This window comes from Parus major, chromosome 1A (assembly GCF_001522545.3).
Source record: "Parus major isolate Abel chromosome 1A, Parus_major1.1, whole genome shotgun sequence".
NCBI lineage: Eukaryota > Metazoa > Chordata > Aves > Passeriformes > Paridae > Parus > Parus major.
This window is the reverse complement of record NC_031773.1, coordinates 62,765,480-62,790,959: the sequence shown is the minus strand read 5'-3', so window position 1 is coordinate 62,790,959 and position 25,480 is coordinate 62,765,480. Positions and strand designations below refer to the sequence as shown.

The 25,480-nt window shown below is 38.3% G+C and overlaps 1 protein-coding gene across 9 annotated transcripts in view; it reads left to right on the top strand.

The window, feature by feature from the left end:
- SOX5 (SRY-box transcription factor 5) overlaps positions 1–25,480 on the top strand; it is a 618,882-nt gene that overhangs the window by 350,799 nt on the left and 242,603 nt on the right. For 7 of the 9 annotated variants that reach the window (XM_015627613.1, XM_015627615.3, XM_015627614.3 and 4 more), the window contains one exon: positions 13,696–13,927. In XM_015627613.1, the coding sequence (XP_015483099.1) occupies positions 13,697–13,927 (231 nt within the window). In that variant the 5' untranslated portion in view covers position 13,696. The remainder of the gene's footprint in view (positions 1–13,695; positions 13,928–25,480) is intronic. The other 2 variants (XM_015627619.1, XM_015627618.1) reach the window with 1 other exon arrangement.

The window sequence follows — 25,480 nt, the reverse complement described above, 5'->3', positions numbered from 1 at the left end:
TTTTCACAGTGCCACTGATGGAAGAAACGCTTAGTAGCAGCTGATAATTAATGATCAATTTGGAGATTATCACCAACAATTTACAAAGGTTGACTTTTCCTTTAGAAGTTCCTTTGGATAAACTAGATGGTAAATTACCTGCCTAAGGCTTTTACTTTACTTGTGCTAATAAGATGAAAATGAATATGTTTGAAGAGCTCTGAACTGAACTTTTCAGACTGCCTGATAATCCATACAACTCTTCTTTAAACATCTTAAGTGAGTGAGCAAATAGAGAGTATAATAAAATTGAAAACTGTCACGTGAGCACGTTACCACCCTGTCTAAGTAATGGGGCATGACAAATAAGAGGCGCTGCTGTAGAGTTCGTATTTTCATTTTATGGCATGCATTAAATATTTGATCATCAGCCAGCAGAGAGGAACAATTGGGCTAAGAGTATAATTTGCAAAGAGATGGCTGAGATTTAGGCTGTCACAGAGAACAGGATGGAGAACTTCCATATCTTAGTCCATGCTTCAGTAGTTCCTCTTTACTTTGTGGCGTGCAGACCACTTAAGACCTGCTTCTGTATATCCTCAGACTGGAAAAAGGAGTTAGTAATCAGTATTTACTTCAGAGGGGATAATAATCCTTACTTACTTCACAGGAGAAGGGAATGTGAAGAGTAATTAGTATTTGTAAGTGCTTTTAAGGATGATGAAAAGGGTAGTGCAAGTATAGAATGTAATAATAAATTGTGTACAAGAAAGAAGAGGAGTAAGATGAGGTTTATAGAGCCATGAAGGGTGCTTGGAGACATAGATGGTCCCCCAGTCAGATTTACAGAGGTCTATAGGTATCTTAATATTTGAAGCATATGTGAAATTCTCTGTAACAGCAAGACAAACTATGTTTTTGGCACTTTAATATCTTTTAAAATCTGGCTTGTGCTTTATATTCATATCATGTGGGGTGGGAAGGAGGTAGAGTGAAGTCAGCAGCTAGGGGTGCAAAGGCTTGGTGGCAGCTGCACTTTGTGATCATCCCCTGTAAAGCAAGTATGGAGATGGAGGATGAGAGAGAATAGAGGAGAAAGGTAAAAACCTTTGCATATCTGATGAGCTTTTTTACAAGGGAGAGGTTTACAGACTGCTAAAAGTGCCAACCAGTGAAACTGGACAGTAGTGAAAAGGATGCAATGACATTCTCCTGCTAAATGCTGGGTTTAGGGGTTTTCATTTATTTAGGGGTTTCTTGGGTTTGGGTTTGGGGTTTTTTTTTTGGTTGGTTGGGTTTTTTTAGGGTGTGGGTTTGTTTTCTGTTGGGTTTTTTTTTAAATTTTGGTTGGGTTGTTTTGTTTCAATTATCACTGCCCAAAAAATAGGGTTGAATACATTTTAATGTAGATATAGTAATTAGGTTAAAAAAAACCCATTATTATGTTCTGTGGCCAGGACTCCATGTAGGATCTTCCTTAATAGTTGGACACTCAATGAATCTTGTGTGTCCCTTCCCACTCAGAATATTGTGTGAAACTTAGTTTTGCAGTTTCAAAATGCAGTAGCTGATGAGAGAACTTAATTCTTGTCATCACTTAAGTGTCAGTGCACACAAACCCACTGGGTAAATCAATGATACAAGTAAGTAATGCAAACAGCAATCACCAGTGGAATGTTTCCTTTTCAAAAAGGAAAATCTGAGCTTGCAGGGCATTTTATAAAGGCAGTTAAACATTCTTCTCTCTTATGTAAAAATAGAAAAACTGGGAGCCAGAAAGGTTCAATAAATTATATGGGATCACACAGGATGTTGCTGTCTTCTGAATTCTTAATGTTGAGTCCTGGTTTCATTGTCCATCCTGAGGCAGGGAAGGCATTCAGGAGTAATCAATCTGGTCATAGTTTCAGTGTTTGTGCTTCTTTGGCAATCATCAGTGCCAAAGGCCATTGCTATACTTCAGAAATAAATTTCTCTGATGTATTGCAGCCAATCCTTTCTCCTAGGTTTCATTCAAGCTCTAGTACTTCTTGCCAGGTGACCACTTACCCAAATCGACAGCTATTTACAGTCTTCTTCAAATAAAAAACAGGACAGTGGACCTTTCCTTTTGTGTTTTATATACAATTGTGGCTGTTAACCTTGAAAACTTATTGTTAGCCTGTGATACAGAGTTGTTTGTTAATACTGATGCTAATGAATCCATGATTTTTCTCCATGCCCTAGTTTATTGTGACTGTAATTCTTCCTGATCAATTACTTTGGCTGCAGCAGGTATGCCACAGAGTGACTAGGCTTCTTCCAACAAAGAAGTTTTCTTTCTAGAGTTGCCTGCAGATACATCAAAAGGCTTTCTGTTGCCCATGGACTGCGTTTTTACATGCCTGAATTGTTCTCACTGCCAAATCCATGTAGGAAAACAAATCATGTAGGAAAAACAAAAAGTGATGTATGTGTGGGGAGTGTAAAAGAAAGGAAAGTGGGAAGTAAGGAAGTTTCTTGTTCATTTTTGTGTAAGAAATAAGTTAATTTTCTGGGATGCTCAGCACCTACAGCTCTTCTGCCTGAAGGTGTCCAAAAGTCCTCCTTCTCTGGCCCTCAAGAGAAGGAATGCCTCATTTCACATGCAGTGGTCATTTTCCTCATGAGACTTGTGACATACGTTTTCGATCTGAACATCTGGATTCAGATTCACTTATAATATAATTAAGTGTATTCCCAGCAGGGAGATGGTTTTTGATAGAAAAAGTCTTTTCAAGGAAGCTATTATACCACTTGTTATGGCAATAACAGCCAGGTTTACTTTTCTGTAATGTATATTTATTTTCTTCAGAAGACTACTGCCGTCATCTGAAGTTGGACTTCCATGGCAATATGTTCCTTAGACTGCTAAATTGTTTTAATACATCTCAGTAAAAGCAGTTTTAGGCAAGAGCATTTTTAAGTCTGTTTGAAGGCAGTGTGTGGAGAGTGTGATGTAGGGGGGGAGTCAAATGTTTATTTGAAGATGTGTTTGAATGAATCTTCCTACATAAATTTGCCAGTGTTAAGAAAGAGGGGCTCTGCCCCTTTTAGATCACAAAGGCCTCTCAGTGGGGGATGGTTTTGGTAATGGAAAAAACAAAAAGGGTTCCAGTATGTGGTGGAGGAGGTAAAATAAACAAACACAATTGATGATTACTTCTCTCCATCAAGGCTTCTTTATCCTTGCAAGCTCAGTCAGTGGTCAGCATGTTAGCCACCCCTCCCTGTTTCATCCAGCCCTGACCCATCTCCTTTGACAGCGTTGGTTTATACAGCTGAGGCTCTGCTGAGCAGCCGACCTGAAGGTAGGCAGAGCACCCATGGAAGGGGGAGCAGCACCTTCCCAGTTTCCTTGGAGGGAAGGACATTACTTACAGGGTTTTTCTCCTCTCTGTGCCATTCCACAAAGCTTTTTTTTAAGTAGACCCCTTTTTGCAAGGGTGCTGCTGTGCCTGCTGCTGCAGCCTTTCTAAAGGAGTATTTGGGGCGCCTTGTGGTTCTCAAGGTTGTCTGTTCAGAATGGTCTCCCATTTTCCTATTTGTCAATTTGTTTTTACCTTGTATGCCAATATGCATTGGTTTGTGCAAGGATGGATGTGTGTTACATGACTAAGAGCTGTATTTTTCTTACTTAGCGGCTCCAGCAGTGTCTAAAGTTAGTTTGTTAAGCTGGGTAATTATCAGCTGGTTATGATTGTTCTTCTCTCTTGAAATTTTACATGAATATCTTAGAATCAAACTAAGGAAAACATCAGCTTTCAGGCAGCTGAAGTCAGTCCATTTACCTACATGAGGAGGAGTGTTAGCATGTGCAAGAAAGTTGTGAAGAGCGTCCAGTAGTGCAGGAAATGGAACATGGATGCTCAGAAATCAGAAAATTACAGATGTGAAAGGTGTTTGTACAGCACTACTCTGAGTGATTGCACCACCCATTTTTTTTAATGTAGATTTTAAATTCTTACATTTTTCTGAATGAAAACTGTGAAAAGAGTACAAGATTCATAAGACAACTGAAGCAGACCTCACAGTACAGTGAGCACAGCTAGTGAGGCAGAGGCCTCACATTGTACCATAAATTTTTCCTGTTCTATCCCTCATTTGTTGGGCCAGAGATGGAATGACTGTGGATCATCTGAAGTAGGACACAGAAATGTGAAACTGCCTGAACACTTGAAAAAAGTTCATTTTCTCTCTTGGAATATCAGAACATCTGAGTAAAATTATTTTTATTTAAACAATTTTTGTTTTACTCTATTGGTATTTCAGAGTAATTTTCCAAGGCAGCAATTTTCACTAGTTTCTGAAAGGCAACATCTGGGCTTTGGAACAATCTCTTTTCAGCTTTGAAAATCCTACCTCAAATTGCTTATACGTTATAAATGTTTGAATTTTTTTTGTGGTTTTTTTTTAGCATAATGGAAAGGCAATAATGTATTTATTCCCTGTGATTTTATCTTCAACTTCAGTTTGATTTTTCTTTCTTGGGGTTTCTAGGATTATTTGTTCCTGAGCCAAGAATGCACCTGTCATGTACGAATCCTCCAAAAAGGGAGGAGCATGCACATGGATGTGAACAAAAAAGAATAATAAAAATTGTTGGGAAGCTGGAATTAACCTGTTGGAAAGAAAATGTTTATATCCACTAGAGACATTGCTCTTCTTAAGTATATTTTTTTTTATACCCCCCCAACATCACACACACAGATGGAAAACCGATTTCACCATGTCTGTCGTTCTTAAAGGCAGACGTGGTTTCTCTGGGGCCTCAGTTCTGCTCCTGCTAAACTTATTTAATTTAGAGGCCAGATATTTCAGTGGTGCAAGTTCATGCTATCAGTGGTTATCTGCTTTACTGGCATGATCAGTTTTGCCAGGAATCATACAGGACACCTGCGGATGGATGTGTTTATGTGTGCTTGTGGGTTTTTGATGGGCATGGTGCAGATGTGGAGGCAAGTGATGGTTGGAGCAGGAGTTAGATAATAACGTAGAATGATACTGCAAATTCAAATGTGTAAGCACCAGGGAGTACCTTGAAAACTATTTCATAACTGGAATTATATGTACATGTACAGGAAGGAAACACACATGCAAGACAAAGTTCTTACTCTGACCTTAATAGTAGGGAAACTGAGAGTTAAGTGGGAAAGAATAGAAACGTCTAATAATGTCCACGTTTCTGGTTTGTTTGTGATTGCACACAAACTCTGCAGAGGAAATCTTGCTTGGAAAATTCTTGAGGACCATTTGTTGAGTTTTAAATAAAGAAAGGGGAAAGGAGTGGGGGGTTGAAGCTCAGTGGTTGTTTGGCACTCACATCAGACAGTGGCATGATGGAAGAGTGGGAAAAGCTGCATCATATTCTACCAAGATCTCAGTCAAAATAGTGGCTCCTCATACTGAAATCTGGGCATCTTCTGGGAGAGAATTCTGATTATTAATGTTGATTCTACTGAAAGCAATTCATCGTTTAGCAATGCTTGAAGAAAAGATTTTATCAGTTAGATTAGACAAATACTGTGAATGACCAAGAATAAGCTCCCAAAACTGAAAAAAGTTTTAATACTTGCTAACTTTTCAAAATGAGCCCATGCTTTCTCCAGTTTCTTTGGAATAAGTCGGCCATAATTGTCATAATTTTAAAGCTGTTTCGACTCCTAGCCTTCATTTCACTCAGTGGGAATTAGGTATTCACGTCTGTGTGTGATGTATGGGTTCCTTGTGCGGCACAGCTCTCCCACTCAGTGTCTGGAGAAGGACTGATGACTTTTCTGTCATTTTCAAGTATTAGTTTGTACAGTGAAATCTCAAGGCTTGGAATCTCTAGTTATTTGACTAGATCCTCTTTGTAGTTCAGCAAGCAGAAGAGTGATGATTACCTAATGTCACAGTGATTGAGACAGTGCTTTTAGCAGTGAGCATTTCCTAAAACTTTTAAGTGAAAATAAGAGCAAAACTCAGCTATTTTTGTGATGGCATGATGAGAAATTTTAAATAACAAATAAAAGTATAATAAATAAATAAATAATAAAAAAGAAAGATGTATGAGGAGCTGAAGAGTCAGGGGAGGTACATTTCTGAAAGGTTGGGGGGTGGAGGGAAGGAAGCCAGAGTTAATTTGAGGATGCACTGGAAAATAAATGAGCTTGTGGATTTAATTCAAAATCATCCAAGCAGAGTCTTTTGCATGAAAGAAGCCAGTGATCAGGCTCAGTTTACTTGAAACATCAACAATGACTGCATCCTGCTGTTTCAGAGTTTGTGCTGATAGATGCTTATCGTCTTTGACACTGCCCCACCACAGTTGTGTGTTGCCAGTGCCATAACCATGTTATCACTACGTGCCTCTTCTGGGTTTAAGAAGTTCTCAAAACTCACAGGTTTTGAAGTTTGGTCTCTTAGGAACATGCTTTTCAGAAACTAAAAATCTCATCCTGTAGCTTCTGGTTTATAAATGTCTTACAAGATTTTTGGCTCTTTTAGTTGATGTATGGATGAGTGAAAAACAAAAGGCTGATGAACTTGACAGGTACTAAACAAAAATGATGAGAACACAGGTTCTCGTGCTGAAGCTGATTTTGAATGTGTGTCTCTGGGTGAATTGCTAAATGTTCCTGCTTAATGCAAACCAGTAAGATCCAAAGTCTGTGTGAGATCTATGAAAGAATTAGGTAATATTTGTTACAGTAATAGAATATAATAGATAGGTGTACATTCATTGCCTTCCAAATTCTGTTTTGGATGAAGGCTGGTTTGTTTCAGGCTACAGTATTTCACTAAAAACCTAGTCATGCACAGTCTTTTCCAGTTACCTGCTTCAAAAAGTCCCTGAAAAACTTTGTGTAGCACATGTTGGGAGTGTTAAACGTGAACTTTTTTTGACAATGGATTTTTACTAGACTTGATTTTGCAGTGGATTTTTTGTGCATAAATTCCTTGCAAGTGCAAGAAAACAGAGATGATAAAATTTTAGTTGATGGCATAGAATTTTTAGAAAGTGGTTTGTTTGTTTGTTTCATTTTTCAAATAAAAAAGGATTTTGTTAACGTTTTCTTGAAGTACACTTATAACAACTTCATTATTTGAGAGTTTTGATTCTTGTCAAATTGATCCACTTACCACTGGAGCTTGGAGCAGTAGCTTTGCTCAAAAAACAGTTTCCACAATATGCAGAATATCAGGTTTATGAGACGGGCTGCTGATATTACACTATACATTAAAACTGATGGAGGATAATGTATTTCCTTCCCATTTTATATTCAGAATCCTCTAAACTGGAGGACTATCAAAAATGGTTAAAGATACCCCATACAGAGAGGAAATCTGGAAAGCTAAAGGCAGAAGGTGGGCTGGGTGAAATGGAAATTATTGGGTGCCCCACACCATAGGATTGCTTGTGGCAGCTCTAGTAGACAACTATAAACAAAAATATTACACAGGTCATGCTGTAGTGATCTTTGTGTTAACAAAGTTGACTTGTTCACCAGAACTGCTTTTGAAAAGCACAGCTTAGTCGTAGCATAGGTGTATTTTAAATGATTGATATGTTTTTAGCAGTAATTAACAGATTATTCCACCTCAGTGTGAGTGACAGATGAGAGCATGCTTCATGCACAGTTTTTACTGATTAGCAGATTATAGAGTTTTGCTTTCTTCTTTTTTGGCTTTTTCTTTTTTTTTTAATTGTGGAATTACTTCAGTGAAGAATTCCAAACCAGGCTGTAAATGACTCAAAAGATATTGCCAAATGAAGTCTGTTTTTAGTGGTATGTGTAGAAACAAGTCAGGCTTGCAGTTCCCAGTGGGACAAGTGTGTGGGAGTCTGCCACCCTTACTCATGTTGAGTAATACCTTATTACACAAGTAATCTTGTCAAAATGAATAGAGTTGGGTTTTTTAAAGGTACTAGTTATTCAGTGTACATAAATAATTAATTACTTTGGGGCCAAAACAGAATGGAAACCGTGGTTAGTGTTAAGTGGCACCTCTTGCCAGGGCTGTGTGTAAGGAGAGATCATAGTTTCAGTAAACCTGGGAAGAAGAACTGTTTTATTAGCATTAAATGTGATCAGGGATGAGGCAGATAGAAGCATTGCTGACATTTTGTATAAGTTTGTGTTTATAAATCTATGTGTGTGTGTGTATGCATATACATTAGATATATGTAGTAGTGCTGCTGTCTGTAATCATAATTATTTCCTGCGGAAAAGCAGTCTGCAGATTTCCAACAAGTACTGTAATTAGAGGTAAATATCCCTGCAGAGAGTCAGATTGAATCCCACTGAAGTTTTTTGGGCTGTTTTAGCACTTAGTGTTTGATTTGGACTCGGGCCGTGTTCAGGAGCGAATTCCTGGTGCTGTTGATGGTGGGCTGACGCTGCGCACTGCTGCTGATGTGCTCCTCTTGCCCTCACGCTCTGTTCCCATCTCTGACACACAGGGCTGAGTGGTTTAAACTCTGTCCATCAGAAGGACTTGGTTTGTAGCTGCCAGAGAAACTCAAGAGGTGAATGTTTTCATGCCGATTCAGAAACTGGCTGTGCGACTCCAGTCAGGCGCTGTCGCGCCTGGTTGTGGTGAGAAAACAACAATGCCTCTCTTGATAAAGGAAAAAAGGAAAGTCTTGCACGGTCAGAATTTTGACATACAATTTAAATCATCTTTCTACATCCTGTGGACTTGGAGCTGTCAAAGAGGCAAAGCCTGTGTTTGAATGGAAAAGCTTTTTATTTCTTTAAAAAGTGTACCAGCTATAATTATCCATAACTTTGCAGGCCTGTTTTAATGCTGTTTTATAATTACAGGTCCTAATGCTAGATTATACAAAGTCATTTATAAATAGTCAGAACAGAGGGACTTTGAGAGTTTTTAACCTGTAGATCGCTGTGGATTGTGGCAGCTGACGGGATTTTACCTGTGTATGTATGGGGTGAGCTGTGTAATGATTGATGAATCCCTTAATTAACTCCCAACAAGTTAAGATTTATGGCCTCATATCTTTTTCTCCTGACACATCTGTGTTTGTCACTTTTGAAGACATGGATAAGCCCCTTCTCCAAAAGCTTTTGTAGGTATCTGAAATGTTTCTGAGGTATTTTGCTTAATGTAACAAGATTAGAGTTTTATGACAGAAAATTTATTAAATTTTATGGCATGAACAATCGAATTGGGATGGATGCAGGTTGTGTGCTAGAGGGCACTATCTCCTTGAGTACTGAATACCACTTTAGATTTATTTTGGGAGTACAATCATGGATGAAATGAACTGAAACCAGTGAACAAATGGAAATGTAGTGGGGGACACTTAAGTGAGGTTCTGTTAAGAATAGTAATAATAAAAAAATATAGCTGTGGAAAGATCATGGAAAGATCACTTTTGTGAGACACTGAATTGAAGGGAAAAAACTAACAAGAAAAATAGTCATATTTAGCAGCCTGAAATTGTTTGGATGGAACCAATACGTGTAGGAAACAATTCATGTGGATGTAGTGTAGCTCTTACTTGCTACAGTGGAAAAATCCAACCCTGCTGAAGTCAATGCAAAAAAGTCTGGGATCAATAGACACAGGGTATCAATTTAAGCCTATGAGGAGTCTGTTACAAATTGAAGAGCAGTAAAGAATTATATGGAGAAGCTTTTGTAATATGAATCACGTAAAATGTTTGTTGGATAAGAGTGAGTTAAAGCAATGAGGTTTTTTTTACTTCCATGAAAAACCAATCTTGCTACCAGGTAAAGCATTTATTTAATGAAAATTTAGGAAAAGGGTGTTTGGGTTTTTTAACTGCAGTTTCTGCATATTAAGAAGCCTTTCTGAAACCAGGTCTCTTCACAGGGAACATCATCAGAACTAAATCTTCAATTCAATCCGAACCACTGATAAAATCAAATATAGAGATACATTTCATAACTACAGCATGTCTGTGGAATGGCCTGTGTTCCAGTGCATCAGAACTTTGCAGATTTAGGTTCTCTAAATTGCCACCTACCTATTTGAATTCAGTAGAAATCATTAATGACATTTCAAAATGCAATTCTTCCTGAAACAATTAAGTTGCAACAGATTTCATCTGCAGTGACACCCTTTTATGTTTGGAATCTGGTATGCTGTATTGCTATTTTCCTGAATTAAATTTTAGGATTTGGGGGTTTTTCTTAATCCTATCCATAAACTGATGTTTCCTTTTCCATTGTAAATCTTCTTTCAGAGCAATGTAATTGAAAACCATTCTGAGTTTAAATTTGAGAAAAAGATCTTGAAGTCATGTGAGCTGTTAACTGTTGTGTTATCAGTGAGGGCAGATCCAGGATGTTTGTGGTCCTTTGTTAAAATGGGATAATTCCAGAGCTTCATTAGATCTAGGTCTGTTTAAAAGAGCTCAGTTGTTACTCTGAATTTAGCTGTTTCCCTTTCCTAATTGCTTATGGTGAGAACTCTGGTTGCATCTTAGATATGGAATCTGTTAAGGCCTGATATTAGATCAGTAGGATAAACAAGATCTATGGAAAGAACAGAATTAGAGGATGCATGATGTGGGGGCACATCAAATTTGGGAAATGGAACAATAAAACTGTAGAAATAATGAAAGACATTTATAGATGACTTTCCTGTTTCATATTTTCTACTTGGAAACCTCTCAGAGATTTGGTCCTTCGCTACCGTAGACTTTGATAGTTGCTATCAATTTGGAAAACATTTCCAAAAGTAGATATGGATCTATTCATTTATTTATTTAAATCTTCCATTTTCTTGTGGAAATTTCCCAGATGTTCATGAGGGCTAAGAAATTTCGGTGAAACTGATTTTTGTCTGACTCAGGTTGGCGACAGATAGAGCTGCCTAAAAACAAAACACATTTGATGTTTGAGTTGTCCTGGTTTGTGTATCCATTTCTTTGAGTGTCCTTGGAAGACTAATGCAGGTTAAAGCCTCAATTTCACTGCCTTAGCCATTTTAGTAATTTGTTAGTCTTCTAGGATGGTGATGGGCACGTGGCTTGTAATTTAAACTGGATGTTTTAGAGACAAAGGGAAAAGTTTCTTGTACCCTTTCTACTGCCACTTCAGTTTGGCCTACAATCCAACCTCTAGGTTTTCATTTTAGATCAAAAGCAAAATAATCTCTGTTACTGCAAGTGCATGGAGGTGGACACCTCTATTATCTTCCTTGTCTGTTTATATAAATTCCCTGCAGAAAATTATTTCATCCCTGTTGGGAACAGTGACAAGCAGAAGATGATGATCTGTAACTATATATTCGCATATAAAGTTAACAGAAGAGCTTCATTTCAGCGTGATATTCAAACTTTCCTCGTGAAGCAATGTGACAGAATCTGTGTTATTCTAGGTTAACAGCAGCAGGAGTTCTTGACACAGTTTGAGTATATAATGTATAATCCAAATCATCAATACAAAGCAAGGCATCCTCTCTCTCTATAATTTATTGTCAGAGTGAATTGCAGTGGAGACTTTTGTGCATGGCTTACAATATTTTCAGTCATTTTATCAAATATAAATGTTCTAAGTATAGAAAATTACTGTGGAATAATTGACTAATGATCTTGTGTCCCTCCCTTTTTGTTTGCCAAAATTGACACAAGTGCTTAGTGCTGATTTTCAGAGAGATTTTGTAAAAACTCAGGCTTCTATTAAAGTAGCGTTAAAATGAGTAACCAAAAAACTTAAATTCAATAGCAAATGTCGATCTTGGTGCAGCACAATGCAAAATATGAATAATTCACATTAACTTTAGAAGGGAGTTGTATGATTTCTGCACAAGGGCTTGAGATCTGTCACATCAAACATAGCTGCAAAATGCTGAATTCAGTGGGCTAGTAGAAAACTGCCAGTAAGAGTCTATCTGGTGATCTCTGTCTTTGTACATATGCTTTGCTGCAGACACGTAGGTGGGAAAGCCTAGAAGACAGAATTCAGGTAGGATGTATGAAGTGTTAGTCTGTTGGACTAAGTCAAACATTAATAGAAAATACAGATTGGTTCTCTAAGCACTGGCAATAGGTGGTGTTCAGAACAGGCAACGTGCAGCTGCGTATAGGTTCTGCTAGGGATTTTTTGTCTGAGTTTTTGTTGTTGGTTTTTCTGGTTTTTTTCCCTTTTTTTTTTTTTAATATATAATCTAACTTGGCTCAGGAGGCAAGGCTCAAAATGAGATCATTAGAAGCAAAATAAGTCTTAACAAAGGGCTGTTTAAAGTCACTGTTTGTTTTCAGACCCAGTTGACTGCTGCTAAGAACCATTCTGTGCTCAATATGCCAAATCGTATGGACATGCTTCACCTCACAGCAGCCATACACATGGTTCAAGAGGCTGCTGGGCTTTTGAAATGCAGTCCTTTAACTATGGAGTGGAAAATAAAAATGGGGTAATTAGAATCGTAAATACAAGATTTTTGAGGAGGAGCAATATTACTTCAGCCTCTTTTTTTTTTAACTTTTGCATACAAATAGTCTTCAGTTTCCTCGCTTATGACTTCTCTTTTTTTTCCTGTGAAACATCTCCCTATTTTTCATTTCTTCTTCTGGCTGTGCCTGGAGGATTTATTCTCATTCCACTCCTTGGAGATGCCCCTGGTTAGCACAGGGGTTCATTGTGCCATCCGTGGACGTACCCTGATTTTCATGAACAAGGTTGCTGTAATTAACCCCAGAATTTATCTGCATTTTAAGGCTTCACTGTACCCCCCTCTGTTTTAGAGACCAAGCTGGAAGCATTCTGGGTTCTGTAAGATTTTTAGTAGTGCTTGGCTTAAATGATACTTGAATTTGCCCAGGATTTAAGTTTCTTTCAGTATTTATAAAAGTTGGAGATAAACACATCCTATCAGACATTATCAAAAACTTAACAATGTAGGCCTGAATTTCAGGTCAGTATATCAATGTGTACTGTATGTATCTTCCTTGTGTATCCTTTTTTTTATGTAGTTATAGATGTAAAATTACATTTTCATGGGGTGGGGGGGTGGTTCTGATCTAGTTATAGATAGGAAGAATTTGGTATATAGATAGATTTGATAGCAGATCTTCATTTAGTCAGCGCACCCCTGACTTTATGTTGTCAAAAAGCTTAGATAATTAATGTCCAAATGTTTATTTGCTTAACTAAACCAGATCTGCAAACCTGGAAAGATCCTTGCAACATGACTATAACACTCAGTTGCTCACATGGGTGAAATTTTGTAAACACAGACATTTTGGCTTGCTAGCAAGTTCTTTTATTGTATTGTATTTTATTTTACTTTATTTTTTTATCAATTGTGGCAGTTAATGACATGCAGATGATTATTCCTTAAAAGCTAAGTTGACAATAGCTTGTATCGGGAGACATTCTATCTTCATAGAGTCCCTTGCAAATGCAAAACTAGATGGGTATTTTTTTAAAGGAATTGCATTTCATTATGCAGTCTTAGGTGAATTTTCATGTTTAAGAAGCTTGAATACAAGAGAGTGTTATATTAGTGTATTATTCTCACAACAAACAAGCCACTGTTCTGTTGCTACCTGCTTGGCCATTGTTCCCAATTGTGTATGCTTTGCAGTGGTATTTGGATGGTTTCCTGCTCTCTGCCAGCACAAAAAAGGCATTTCTGTTACAATGGCCCCTAACCACACAATGACGGCATTAAGGATTTATTTGGAGGTTTCATTATTTTCTCCTCTTTTGTTCCTTCCAGGATGTCTTCCAAGCGACCAGCCTCTCCGTATGGGGAAGCAGATGGAGAGGTAGCCATGGTGACAAGCAGACAGAAAGTGGGAGAAGAGGAGAGTGACGGGCTCCCAGCCTTTCACCTTCCCTTGCATGTGAGTTTTCCCAACAAGCCTCACTCTGAGGAATTTCAGCCAGTTTCTCTGCTGACGCAAGAGAACTGTGGCCATAGGACTCCCACTTCTCAGCACAACACAATGGTAGGTTCGCTTATGGTCTATTGTGGTTGCATCCATTCTTTGAATTCTGCCTCTGCAGTAGTTTGGCATCCAGATCTGTACTTTATTGGAGTGTACAATGCACAGCTACACGTACAGACCACGCCACAATAATGTGTGAGCTCTGACCTAGCTGGGCTGCCTCTACCCTCCACTGCAAATGCTAAATCGCTTGCAGTGCAGACTTTTCCTCACCTTTGCCTGATGGCATTTAGGGTGCTAAAATTTGTTAGCTGCACTGATGTGAGTTGGAAGTGTATGTGTTCAGCAAACAGAAAATGGGTTTGGAACACTCTAAGTGAGAGTCACGTTTGGCATGGTGTCTGAAATATCACCCTAATGCCAAGTTTGTGCAACAGTAAAGCATGAAAGTCTGTATAAAGGGTAAAAAAAAAAAGAAACTTTGAATTTTGATGACTTAAAAAGTTACATCTGATATGTAGTTCACATCACAGATACCTACGATAAAATTTACTGTGCTTATGAAATTAAATCAGCGTGCTACTTTTTCACTCGTCAATTTCCACTCCACAACTGAACACTTAATTCATTACATGCAGCAGCCCAGGGGAAGTCCAGAACTCGCTGCATCTTACAGAAGACAAAACAATGGCATGTTCCTTGCTGGTATTGTAGTGTTTGGGCCCTTCACATGCAGTACTGATACATTTTTAGAGAGGTTGAAAGGTGCATTGGAGCCCCAGGACTGAGGCACTCGGACAAAGCTCTGTTGTGAACGTGCTTGCACAGCTCTTGCCTATTTACAAATTGGCTGTAACTTTTCTGTTAGTCTGCCACTTTGACAAGGGCACTGATAATTTCACTAGAAGTGAAGATAATAAGTGGACCTGCATATTTGAAGGCTTTTAAAAAGGCATTGCAAAATAGGTGATAGTGTATTCTCATAAAAGCCTACAAGAGCTCCACATTGGCATTTAAGCCCTTACAGCTCATTATGCATATGTAACAAGCCCTAAGTAAAAAGCCTTAGGGATTATTATTTCTCATAGGACCAAGTCACTGGGTATTCACTGAAGCTGCTCTCCTAGACAGAATAACTCATTGATCCTGATCCATTTTCCTCCCTTTTTTTGGCTAATGCTTAAGCTCAGACAGTGGTTTGGAATACATAATTTTAGTTTGTGTTATTGCAACTTTACATGGAGAAAGAATATCATTGGAGAAATTACTCATGGGCAGACAATGTCATTATCTTTTTTGAGCTTGTTTATTTCTCGACCTTTATCTTATGTTTTATGGAGATGAAATTCATTAATGTAACAGTTCCAGCCAGTGGGATGTTAGGGTATGTAACTAATGTATGGGCTTTGCTATATTTTGGCCTATTTTAGAAGAGTGTTTTGGAGATAAGGAATTGTTTCTGGCAACATTAAAGTCAACAGATAAACTTGTGATGGCACCAGTAGTGTAGAATCAGGCCCTAATGAAATAAAAAACTGTTTTCTAAGGAGCCCAGCAGGAGTATTTCATCTACACCTCACTGAAATATTTAACTGCTCTTTAACTGGTTTTAACTAACTTCTTTGTTCATTTATAGCTTTTAAGAACACGAGGTTTAGCTGATCATCTAGTGTAACTTCCTGCTATGAAGGCCATATTTAATGTGATGTCAAAACAGTGTGTTCTGTCTTTTTATTGTACAAGATCATGGGGTGTTTTAGTTAGTTTTGCTGTAGCACTGACACACTGCAGGCTTACCTGAGGCAGTGCTTGGGGCGTTGGAAGAGGGTCTAGTTTTGTCTTCATACATGTTTAAGAATATTGCCAATCTGTATGAATGTAACATTTTGGTAATATCTCTCTTTTAGTGAGGACTGTGTTGTAAAAATCATCACTCAGGTAATTCAGAAAGGATGTAGCCTATATGTCTCCAGAAGGAAGGAAGTGATCAGTTTAAATAAGTAAAATACACATAATCACTCCCTCTGCTGTTGTGGTGTGTAGTACCACAGTATGTGGTATTTGGTATTCCTTATCAGAAGGAAATCACTGGATTACATTTAGATTACTTCAGTTTGTGCACTTAGAAGCAACAAAAAAAATTCCCAGAAGGCATTCCCTTTATAACATTGCAGAGGACATTTTTATACTGTTTGAATTCACATTGTGTTGTTCCATTATCTCTGGGAAGCAGATCCAGGTGTGTGCTGGTGTGCCCACAGCACCACAGAGTCTGATACAGTTTTATTGCTAAAGCTCCAGGAGCTTCACACTTCTCAACTTACACTTCTGAAAATTTACCCTATTGCACTTAACCAAGTTTTAATGACTGCTATCTTAGTGAGACATCTCAAAATTCTGGGTAAACTTCTATAAGAGAAGGGCAGAGTTCCTTTAAAGACATCTTCAAACCTAATCAAAACTGGCAAAAATCCGCAAAGTCCATTTTCCCATTGAAATGAACAGGATATTTCTGAGGATGTTGGAAGTGCAGCCAGAGAAAGGTTAGTGCAGGGGACACAAACTGAAATGGAGGATCCCAAGCACCATGAAATTTTGAACTACAGGAACACAATTTTTTTTCTGTGTGGGGGGGGGTGACTGAGCATAGGAACAGGTTGCTTAGGGAGGCTGTGGAGTCTCCCTCCTTAGAGATACTCAAAAGTCATCTGGACATAGCCCTGGCTGGCTCTGAGTGGCCCTGCCTGAACAGGGGGATTGGGCCAGGTCTCCTCTGGAGATCTCTACCAGCCTCAACCAAGGCCTTTCATCTCAAACTCTCTCTTGATAGAAGAAACTATATACTTACTTTAAGTAGGAAAACTCTTCTCCTGATAAGAAAAGAAACACTAATTTATCAGACTTAAAGCAGCTGCTCAGTAGAAAATAAAAGACAAACGATGTGACCTAGAATATATCTGAGAATCCCCTTAGGACATTCATAGCAGGCCATAAGCTTTGCAGGGAAACACTTGAGGATTTCAGTATCAGTCAATAGCTCTTTTGAAGAAACCTATTAAAGCTGCAGTATTTGGATAGCACAGATAGTTGTTAGCTCATCTAAGTTACAAATGTTTATTTTACTTGTTTCTATTTGCCTGCATTTATGTTCTATTTGTCTGCTTTTGCAACTCTGAAGATCACTGATCTCACCAATGGTGTCTGTGTGTTAAATTCTGAAAAAGAGAAATGTCAAGGCTAAAAGTACTAATTATAGTATACCACAGGCATGGTGTGTTTAAACCAGACCATTCTTTTTAACTATAGAATATCAGTGAAGTGCTGGATGGGATTAAAAATAAAAATAAAATACAAATTAAAAAAAAAAACCTACTGAGAAAAGGTCAAACTGGTAAGCTGTAATTTTGCCACTCCCTAGTTGTTCCAAACTGCTGACTGTGACTGGTAGCCCACGTGTCCTGCACTTTCAGTGGGATTTAGAATTTATTTTCAGTAGTGCTTGAAATTGATAGGAAATGTCATGGTTCACTGTTCAGTAGCTTTGTTGCTTCACACTAAAAGAAGTTGTGTTTCTGTGGTGCATGAAGTTACTCCTGTGTAACTTGGGAACAATATTAAGAACAGCAGTACTACTGGCCAAAGAGCATACTTTGTGCTTTTCTTTGCTTCGTGCTTTTCCTCCACTTGTCCGAAATAAAAGGTTGTTTGATGCTTCATTTGAATTCTCTTATCACATCTATCCTGGCCTGTGCTTCACCTGTTGGTCTGGAGTTGTCAGCATATGAATGGTGGTGGATCAGAACCAGCGGCTGGAGCACTTAGCTATTATTCAGACCTTCCTAGGAGAATGGAAATCTGAATGCATGTAGCTTTTTAAAAAGTCAGATAGGACTCTAATTATACTGAGCTAAAGAATGCATATTTAAAAAAAAAAAAAAAAACTCACAAAAAACAAACCTCACAGTGGTTCTAGAGAAATTTTAATTTCCAGTGTACCTTTGAGCATCAAGCTTAGGATAAGTTATTGTGATGATACAATGCACAGTGTTGTGAACACCAGTGCCTTTACTGTGCCAGCTCTAATAATGAGAATTTCATTGTTTGGGGAGAGCAGTCTCCTACACTCTAGACAAAAGTGTAATTACTTTTGAACGATGTGGAATGTGCTCAGTTTAATAGCATGGAGAATAGATTCACAAAGATTCAGATAAAGCTAGCTTGGAAGCCATATGTGCAGTGTGGCAGTATGAAATTGTTAGCAGGCACCATAATTACAACACACACACACACACACACACACAATTTCACAGTTTAAACTATAAACTGTTGTTTTTGTAAGAGATAGGCCTATCTGAGCAAGACTAGTTCAATTAAAATAAACCAGAATCAGTGGTAAGTCTGCATTTGTCTGATGTTCTTTCCTTCCTCTCTTAATGGTAAATTGATATTTATAAGATGATGAAATTACATTGTTGCAAACATTGCATTATAAATGTCATCATAGAAGTAGCACATGGAAGCAGTTTCCACAGGTACAGTTTTAGACTTTTTCTGGAGTTTGATCTTATACTGGCACTGTTTCAGGGAATGGCTGTGTGAGCTGTTAGGAAAGGGAACAAATGAAAAAGAATCAGTCAGCACCCATCAAAGAGCTGTAGAAGTTGCCTCTAGTTTAGTCTGGAGAACTCTCTGCAGTCCTTGAGAATCAGCTGTGATGGAGCCAGAGCCGTGATAACTCTCCTCTCTGCCTGACAAAGTCTCCTGCTTTCAGGTTAGGCTGATCTGCTTGTCCTCCTTGTCGTGATCCATGTTCTCCCAGAACTCCTGTCCTGTCCCATCCACACGAGTCAAGCTTGCATTACTTCCCAGCTACTCCATGTGCAGGTCCTGTCCAGGGCTCATAAAGAAACAAAAAAGGTGTCTTCATTCTTCAGGTGAGTCAGGGATCAAAGCCATAGTGCAGTTCAGGAGCAGTGTGCTTCTATGGAAGTTCCCTTGGTTTATTGTACCACCCTCTCAACACAGTGACTTTTGCATACTTGTAGCCATAGAAAACCAGAGTGGATACATTCCCAGCAGAATAATAAATAATAACAAATAATAGCAGGATAATCAATGGGCAGAAACACCCACTGAAGTTTGAGATGACCCATTGCTGTTTTTAACAGGCTTTGAAAGGTCCAAAGGTTGGTTAGGGACATTAAGTAAGTAATGATGTAGGAAGACTTCTTTTTTTCATCCCCAAGCAGGAGGATTAAAACTACATTTAAAGCAATAATTTGACAAATCAAGACCAGGTTTATAATATATAAATTGCCAGGAATACAGGGTGCAGATGACTGTAGTTTCTAAAGGCCATGAAGAGAAGTGGAAACAGCAGTTGTTTGTTTTTGCTGAAGATCATCTTACTGTGAAGCAGTCATGTTTTTAATGGATTCATTTGAATGCAGTTAAGCAGAAAATAATCAACAGAAAAGTAAACACCTTTGTTTTATGGAAGTGCTGGGAACTTTATGTGTCCATTGTTTGCAAGTGATTATGTGCCTAGACATCAATTCACTGACTTCATACTGGAAAATATCTTCATTTAAACTTACTGCATAAATACTAGTAAAATCTAATTCAAGTGGGTAACTGAAAAATTCTACAGAAAAAAAAAAGATAGGTAGAACTGTAAAGCCCGCATTTGGTAGGAATATAGGAATATTTGAACCAGATGGTCTCTCTTCTGAGGAAGAGAAAGAATGATTAAATGCCCTATCAAAAAACTATAAGTAAAAAAAGCCCAACCAACCAAAAGAAATCAAACCAACCAACAGCAACAACAATAAAAACCCAGCAAAGAACCCCCAAAACAAAGCAGAAAAGCAACAAATAAAACCCAAAAACCTGGTCATCTTTCCAGGCAACAGCAATAACTAAAATTTTGTTTCAAGTCTGCGCTGTCAATTTGAGGAGCACTGGTAAGGACTGGGATATGGAGAAAGCCCCACTAGGACTGAAAGATCATTTTATAGCAACAGCCCAAAGAGACTGCATTTAAATGTTCCTACTTCTTGATGCATCTTCTGCTTCCAACAGTCACTCCCTATGTGTGACATAACATCTATGGGATCTTGCCCATCCTGTTGGAAGTCAGACAATAGCTGTGGAATTTGTGTAGTTTCTGCAGTCTGGGTCCATCCCCTGTGGCACTCTGCTCAAATTTATTCTGAAACTCTTATCTTTCCTTCGGTGGCAGTGAATCTTTCTGGTCTTGTAGTGAGACACAAGCTCTGTTTCCAGTTAAACACCCAGTTCTCCATTGTTCTGGAAACAGAAGTCCAGAGAAATGTAGTTTTAGATGTTTGTTCTATTCCTTTCAATGAGTGTATGTTCTTTGGCCAAGCTGCTGCACTGTAGAGAAGCTTTTGGCCTTAGGCTGTCAGTGTAACTATTATCAAAATAGAGAGCAGCATGCCAGGCTTCCATACTCTAATCTGACATGTGCCTCAAGGCAAGGCATGTGGGAATCCCAAGCTGATTAAGTTTTGCCCCCTCATGGCACAAACTCCTACTTTTGAGCACCACCTTGACTCATTTTTGCTTCAGTAGTTGTTAATTCATTTTAGAACTTCCAGAACAGTTTCCCCATGCGCTTTGTGTTTGCTCCACACGCTTTTCATACCCACAGTACTTCTTCTGAGCAGCTGGTGTGGTTTTCTCCCTTTCTTTTCACTACAGGTGTGAATTTCTCTCTATTTCCAGCCTTATAAGAGCCAGCATTACTCTATCAGTTTCTGACTGCTTGCAGTTGTCCTCTGAAAACCTTTTTCTGCTTTGCACATTTTCTTCCTCTGTTTGTAGTCATATTTAACTCAGTCATTTTTATTATTTAATCCATTCTGAAACCATTTAGTAAATAGCTCATATGAAGACGTTGCACAGTAAAAATAAGTGTTACGCTATTTGCTTGGACAGAATGTCAATAAAGCAGGGGATGGTTGGTTTTTGATATGCAGCCCTACTTAGTAGAGATATACCAAACCTAAAAGGCATTGTGAAGTGTTGGTCATGGTTTCTTGAATTTCAGGGCTGCAAGGAATCCCTGTGGTTATAAACTCTGGCTCTTAGAACCTTCTGCTACACTCAGTACTCACAGTCATGTTTTACAGTCTCTTCTCTCACTGTCAGATGTTTGTGTCCATAGGAAGTTACCCATTGCAGCTACAAGTTGAAGCATTCCTTTATTTTCTCTCCCTTCAATGGGTGAGTGAAGCCCTCATGGTTTTTGCATTGTCTCTTTAGGTATGATTTTTCAGGTCATACAAAATCCAGTTGGATTAGGCTGTGCCAAGGCCGGGTTGCTTTCTCTGATTTTTCTTCCCACTGCTAATGCTTTTTCAGATTCACCAAAAGTAGAGCTGGTTGTAGTGGGAATGAAAACGTGGCTCCAGGCAGTTGCTGGCATTTAAAGTGTCGTGTCATCCAGTCAGGTTTTTTTCCCCTTTCATGGAACTAACTGCTTCCTCCTAAGTACATCAGTGAAATACCACCGCCTTCTCCGTTGTAATAAAAGGAGTTACTAATTTTCTCTAGAAATTCATGGCTGAACAAGGACCTTTGGCAGCTTAGGCTGCAGATTGCCTTATGTGTTTACTTAAGAATGCACATCTGCCATTGGTAGGTCAGCTCCTAAGATGAGTTCAGAGACCTCCCTCCAAGAGGAGATTGATGCACTGCAATGTTTCTGGACCAACCAATGTTCCCAAGTGTTTAAAAGACAATGAAATGGAGGAAACAGACTTTTCTTAAGTAAAAAGAGTCCTTTATGCCTGGGGTAGCAAGCATGTCTGAATAGTTTGGCCAGCCTAATTTCCAGGTTCTCTTTAGCACCCTGAAGTTTTGTTCCTTTTTCCGGTTTAGTTGCAGTTGTGTGATCAGATAAGGCATTTTTGCTCTTTGCAAAGGAGAAGTAGACTTGGTGAATCCCATTAATTTAGCATCACTAGATAAACCAACAAAAGTAACTGAGTGGAGTAGGGCCCAATTTAACTCAGGATAGCTTTTGCCAGAGCAGTGTAAATAAGACTGTAATTATACATGGAAATAGTCTGCTTCAGCATCCTTTTTTATGCTTTTAAAACTGAATTCACCCCAAGGAAAAAAAAAAAAAAGAGCTCTAAAGATTAACTTTCTGTAGTCTGTACAGGCAGCAAGCAAATTACATAGATTGTCTAAAGCATAGACCAGTAAAATCTAATATCAGACTGTTATTATCTTTATTTATATTGTACCCAGAGCATGATTTCTTTTTATAGAGACAGAAAAAAGAAACATTCCTGCCCCAGAATGCTTAGCTTATGACCCTGTTCCTGGAAAATAATCTGGTTGATTGGAACCTAATGCTGATGGTTGCAAGAGGGAGGGAAGGAGAGGTCACTGACTATAACTCCTTCTCCACATAGCTTTTTGTAGGATTGGAGTTTGATGACAGAAAATAATAAATATTATAGCAAAAGGTAAAATCCTTCTGACATCTCAAGTCTGAATTACTGGGGTAGATTGTATGTGTATCTCTAGAATAAGTCATGTCAGAAGTGGAAGCTTGCATTGCTTATTAATACTGCAAGCCAGAAATAATGCAAAACATCCATGCTTCAGACTCTCCTCTATGCTGATTTTCAGATTGAATTTAAAGTGTGTGTTTCATCTCTGTAAGTGAAACTTTCCTCTTTCCTGTTCTTTGTATTTTAAATTGCTGCAGTTGTAATCAGGAGATCTGCTCAGCTTTGTATCCATCTGTGTTCAGAAACAGCAGTATTTGCTAAAGATGTGCAGGTTTCCAGAAAACAACCAGATACAAATGCAGAGCTTAGCATTTAGGATTTAGGGATCTGTTAGGAGCAAGTTAGTTTCTTATACAATTCTCAGTTAAATTTATGGAGTCTCAATGATATATTTCTGCTGATTATTGGTGTAGCATGAGGACATTTTGGCATTTTTCATGGAGGAAAGAAGTTATTTCCTCTCAGAGAATGGAGCTGGCCACTAACACAGTACAAAACCACTTAAATCTTAATGTCGCTTTTGGTGTGAAGATTCAAGAGTGAAGTCTCCTCAGACTGTATGTTTAAAAGTGTATGTTAGAAGTGAGTTGGTAAATTTGGCTTTATAGTTAATGGAAGTAAATAGGGAATAGTGGAGCATGATTCATTTTGTCCTAACAGATCTTCTAAGTAGGTGAAGGAACTCACACCCCAGAAGTGCCTATTTTTCTTCATAGGTTACAGCTGGAGCTTAGGGTGTTAAGCTCAGCTGTTGATCCCTGTAGTTTATAAATCTGTGGTTAGATAACTTCAACCAAAAAAGCCTTGAGTGAGAGGTAATTGCCCGGCCAGAGCATTTAATAATTTGTTGTTCATAAGTAAAATCCTGCTTTATAGTGCTTGGCTCTGTTGGGAATAGAAAACATTGTGAATCTCAGAGTTCAAACTACTCAACTCACTTGAGTTTGTGGCCTGCATCTGACTAATGATACATTGTGAGTCCGTGGTATATTCCTTACTTTTATAAATACAAAATCTGCAAACATCTCTCCTCCTCCTTTTTTCCTTAAATTCCTAAATTCGTATTGTCTTGACAGAGACAGTAGCAGAGTGTAGGGGAGAGCATATTGATCAGTCACAATAGCTACATGTATAAGACCTGTTTAAATTCTCATTAAACCAATTTGATAAACTCCCCTGGAAAACAGTTTCCAGAATTTCATGTATCTACAAGCAGAACTGCAAACTGTGTGATTCAGTCCTGCAAAGAATACATCTGTGGCAGATGATCTACTTTTCCTGTTTGCTTGTGGCCAGTGTAAACTTAGCTTTTGGGCAGTGACCATAGCTTCAGTTTTGAAGCTGTCAACATGACTATTGGGTAATATAATGACACAGGGCCCAAGTGAATTCCTGAGCTTTCCTTATGAAGAAACTAATTTGTCTGAAATACTTCCTTTTATATTTAGGATCTGTATCTTCATATTGCTCTGTAAAATATCACAGAGTTGTTTGAACTTGTAATTTGATAACTGTTAACAAAGATGACAAGTTTTCGGTTTACTGGGTGAAATTAGATGGTTTTTCCAGCTTCCAGGTTGTTGATTTATCATGGGCAATTAATTTCTGTCGTCTATACCTGCGTTAGTATAATGGAAATTATACTTGTCCTTCATCCATGATGGTCTGTGATCTGTCAGAGTTTCCACACTCATGGAGGTTATTGAACGCTGTAGAGTGAGATTGGGGTTCAGTTCATCAAAGTTTAGGCACATAAAAGTTAGGTGTTTGGGCTGTCTTCACAGTTTGTGTAAAAAGATAACCACCCGCCTAGAACAACATTTCCAATCTTAAAATAAGCACCCAGGACAAGAAAGATTAATTACCCTCTGAAAGTGCTTGTCTATTGACTATAGAGGGAGCCTTGATGACTAGTTTAGACTAGGTGTCTAATTTGGGGCAAAAATCAGGTGAGAGCAATCCCATTCACAGTACGTGGTGTTAAGGAAATAATGCATATTACTGTGCAAATATTCTCTCATTTTTCTGTAGAAGTAACTATGTTCTAGTTCATCCTTTTTTTGGGGAGGGGCTGGGGAGTGTTGTGTGTGAATATTCTATCAGAATTATTTTTTAATTCTTTTATGATGTTTTATTAAAACCCACTGGGTTTTAAGAATTGGATATTCCTTAAAAACAAACCTTTTGTTCTATATCTATTGAGTAGTGTTAAGTTCAAATAATAAATAATGTGTTGGTTAGCAACATCTATTGGAGAATAAAGAAATACAGAACACCTCAAAAAAGGCTATTTTGGGGAGATTCTCTTAGTATTGAAAAATGGCATTAATTCTAGTGGGTTTTCTCTTTACAGTTTTGGGAATTATCAAATGTTATTAGAAGTTCAAATGCTTAATAAAGCATTTTTCTGTCTTAGTATCTGCTGAAGTGAACACCAGATTTTATTGTTCATTTTAATAGAACTCAGAGAATGTATGTAACCTGTTAAAGATTTGATTTAACCTTGCTTGGCAATTTTTGAAAGTCCAAATGTTATGCAGAGGCACAGTAGCTAAACCTAGCAATGCATTGGTTAAGAAACTGTGGTGAAATTCCAGCCTTACTCTGTAGAAACCTGTCTGGTGTGCGTGTTTTAATTCTACTTATGTCCTCCTCCGTGTTTAATCCAGAAAATGGGTATATGTACATGTGCACAGCTTCACATTTTGGCACAATGTTTGGTATATTGTGTGCTGTGACTTGTATCATGCCTGCAGGCCATAGGAAAACGACACAAATTAAATGTGAAATAGAAGGAGACGTAATTTAAAACTTGCATGTTCTAGAGATGCAGTATGGCATCTGAGAGTTGCAACATATTGCAAAAAATTCCCCCTATTTCCCCAACAAGAAGCTCGTGTTTTCAGCTGTGCAGGCTGCTGGAGACACAGGCAGCTTCCCTGGCTGTTTGCTGGGAATAGCTGTCACTGCGTTTTATTTGAGGCACTATCGTGACCACTGCTACACGTGCTCTGTCTCCTTCTTGTTCCTGTCTAACTGCACAGGTCATGTTCTGCTCTGCCCT